At 35.5% G+C, this 3028-nt stretch overlaps 1 protein-coding gene across 1 annotated transcript; it reads left to right on the top strand.

Moving 5' to 3' along the window:
• Nucleotides 1-686: 686 nt before the first annotated feature.
• LOC130729423 (uncharacterized) lies at nucleotides 687-2361 on the top strand. The gene is made up of 4 exons (XM_057581180.1): nucleotides 687-784; nucleotides 870-976; nucleotides 1122-1187; nucleotides 1735-2361. Exons 2-4 carry the CDS (start codon nucleotides 875-877, stop codon nucleotides 2104-2106), a joined length of 540 nt encoding a protein of 179 aa, XP_057437163.1. The 5' UTR covers nucleotides 687-784; nucleotides 870-874; the 3' UTR covers nucleotides 2107-2361.
• The last annotated feature ends 667 nt before the right edge of the window (nucleotides 2362-3028 follow it).

The following is a 3028-nucleotide window of genomic DNA, read 5'->3' as shown; positions in this document are numbered from 1 at the left end:
GTAACAAAATCTGTGAGGAATAAAGGTACCACCAAAACACACACGGAAATAGTATACAACAAGTGCATGGAATTTGGCTCCTAAAGTGTCGTATCAATTTAGAAGTATAGTAACCATTTTTTCCATTGATTTGAAAATCAATGGTTAGTATTGTGATGATATGTTGGTGCACCGTACATATATAACAAACTGTGTAATTATTTAAATCTCAAACATGATTGTTGAATCAAGATTCAGATCTGAATCGGAAGACCTATTTTCCGAATCGTGAATCAAATCTTTTTATGTATAGTAAGATACATGATACTAAAAACCTCATGAAAGTAGAAGTTTAATGAGACTTAGTAAAAGATAATCAGAAAATATATTTCTTTATAAAAATGAAAGTAATATGATGTAGGGGAAATAAGATTAGGAAATCAAGAAGTGTGGACCATGGAGGGAAAAATATCTCTTTAGACAATTTAACCATTTATCTTCTCGACCAGTTACAGTGGGATATAGCTAAACAATGAACTTTGCGAGTCTCTCCATTATTCTACCCATTAGCCTTTATTCTCGCTGTATTTATCTTAGGTTGAATTCCGGTCCTAGGTATGCCAACTTTTATAATATAATATGCTATATGAAACAAGCTTCATTGATAATATGTGGAAAGTGAAAACAAGTAAATGATATTGATTTTTTTTTTTGTTTGGGTTGTATGTGCACAATATTCTCAGGATCTGTTTGATTATAAATCTGAAAGGGGGAACAGTGCCCTTTTTTTCCTTCTGCAAATTGAGTATGATTCCCTAAATATTCAGCATATTTGAGTGACCATGTATTATAGTAGTGAAATACTTAAATCTGTCAATTTGTCACTTTAGACAGGATGCCTGTTATTTTGGGTGACAAGGATTCAACTGATACCTGGCTAAACAGTCCTCCTTCCAATTTTAAGAGTGTGCTGAAGCCATATGAAGAATCAGATTTGGTATGAGCTTTATAGATTAAAATATTGGGGATACAATTTTTATCTTCTTCATTAGTGTGGAATATATAATTTTATTTTCTGTTTTTTGACAAGTTTGGTATTGTGACATTCAGTAGTTATGTTTTTTTGTTTTTTGTTTTTTTAGGTCTGGTACCCAGTCTCACCTGCTATGGGCAAGGCATCATTTGATGGACCTGAGTGCATAAAGGAGGTATGACAATTGAACTTTCTTTTGATGTTGCTTCTCATCATTTGATGGACCCTTTAAGGTAATTTTTTCCCAATGTCTGATTTTTTTTTAAAACTCTGCCCTAATATCAATTGATAAGAACTGCAACGAAGAAGAAAGTTTGTGTTTATTGGTGAAAAGTATACTGAGGTAAAACTGAACTGTTGAACTGCCATAAGTTGTTTTCTACAGATAACTTCGATTCTGTTGTTACTCTTGTTTCCTATGCCTCCGAGTGTACGCCTACTAAATGGGTGGCTTAGCTAGTTTATGGACCAATATATTTGACTGGTTCCCATCAGGATATACCAGTTGAGGCATTAATGCGCCAGCACTTTTGGCAGTAACATTATTTTGTGTCAATGTGTGTGGAAGGGAACCCTACGAGTTATAATGTTAGCTGTCTGTCATCTTCTTGCATACATAGCTACATGTTTGCATATTACACTATGCCATGATTTCAAAAGAATGCTGGCTTGACTTTATCCCTAATGTTAATCTTTAGTTTGCGCGAACTCATGTTTGGCAGATTCAAATAAAGGCTGAAGGGAACACTTCAATCTCTAAGTGCTTCTCAAGGAAAGGAGCTGGAGATGAAGACTCAAAGCCAGAGCAGAAAATACCATGTCATGAGTTTGTCAAGACCGAACATACAGAAGACCTGAGTGAAGGAGGTAAAACTGAAGAGGGAGACAAAGACTTAAAATCCAGTAGTTATTCGCATTCTCCAAATGATACTAAGTTCCCAATCAAGCGTGATTATGATGCTCTTTCTGCGGATTCAAAGCCAGCTTTTGGAAATAATGATCAGGTGAGTGCAAAGCCTGCAAAGAAAAAGGAAAAAGCGAGGATTGCTGATGATAAACAACCAACCTTGTTTTCCTACTTTGGAAAAAGGTAACCACTAACTAGTTTTGGGTTTAATGACCTATAAGACCGTGATGTTCTGTATCTGTGTAAATTATGTAGGCCAATTTTCTTCTAGCACTTGTATGTCCATGTAAGTCAAGTTTTAGTTGTACTTGTACACCACATAGGGGTGGCAATATGGGTTGGCGGGCCGGGTTGGGCCCAACCCGCCACTAACCCGTCGAAATGCGGGTTGGGTTGGGCTAGCCCACTTTTGGTATTTGGGTTCAAAGTCTCAACCCAACCCATATTTTGACGGGAAAACGGGTTGGCGGGCTAGCCCACTTAGAAAATGTAGTGAAATAAAAAAAAGAAATGCAATGAGAAATTTTAAGCAATCTTTCACTTTTTATATGTTGACACATGAAAAAAGTAGAACAAGTACTTGTTCTTTATCTTTAAATGTTATGAGTTCAATTAGAAAGTCTCACCAATAGCAATAACAAAAAAATATTTATCATGTGTGGTTATTAAAAGTTGTAAAACTGTAACCTCACTAGCAACAAGAGTTTACTTTAGCCAATAATAGTCAATCAACAATTATAAAATATAATGTCGAGTAGTCATGAAAGTTTTAGACAAAACATAACCTACGAATAAGAGCAGCAACTTATATAGGTGAATCCATTGAAGGGAGTTTTCAAAATAATTTTATTTTTAGTTTAGGTCTGTCGTATTATATGCGCACCTTAAAATAATCTACTGAAAGAATAAAAATAGAAATAAATTTTAAAAAATTTCAAAAAAAAAAGTGAAAAATGGGTTGGCGGGCTAACCCAACCCAACCCATCATTAACCCGCCAAAATACGGGTTGGGTTGGGTTGACCCACTTTTAAATTTGGGTTCAAAATCTCAACCCAACCTGTCAAAAAAGGTGGGCCAAACGGGCTTGCCCCTAACACCACATCCTACA

Source organism: Lotus japonicus, chromosome 1, assembly GCF_012489685.1.
Source record: "Lotus japonicus ecotype B-129 chromosome 1, LjGifu_v1.2".
Classification (NCBI taxonomy): domain Eukaryota; kingdom Viridiplantae; phylum Streptophyta; class Magnoliopsida; order Fabales; family Fabaceae; genus Lotus; species Lotus japonicus.
The sequence above is the reverse complement of the archived record's forward strand: the minus strand, read 5'-3'. Positions and strand labels throughout refer to the sequence as shown.

Excerpts from the sequence above, each read along its gene's own strand:
- LOC130729423 (XM_057581180.1), top strand. The coding sequence starts at position 875 with ATGCCTGTTATTTTGGGTGACAAGGATTCAACTGATACCTGGCTAAAC. Across the intron at positions 977-1,121 it reads CATATGAAGAATCAGATTTG|GTCTGGTACCCAGTCTCACC; the intron begins GTATGAGCTTTA and ends TTGTTTTTTTAG. Across the intron at positions 1,188-1,734 it reads GACCTGAGTGCATAAAGGAG|ATTCAAATAAAGGCTGAAGG; the intron begins GTATGACAATTG and ends CATGTTTGGCAG.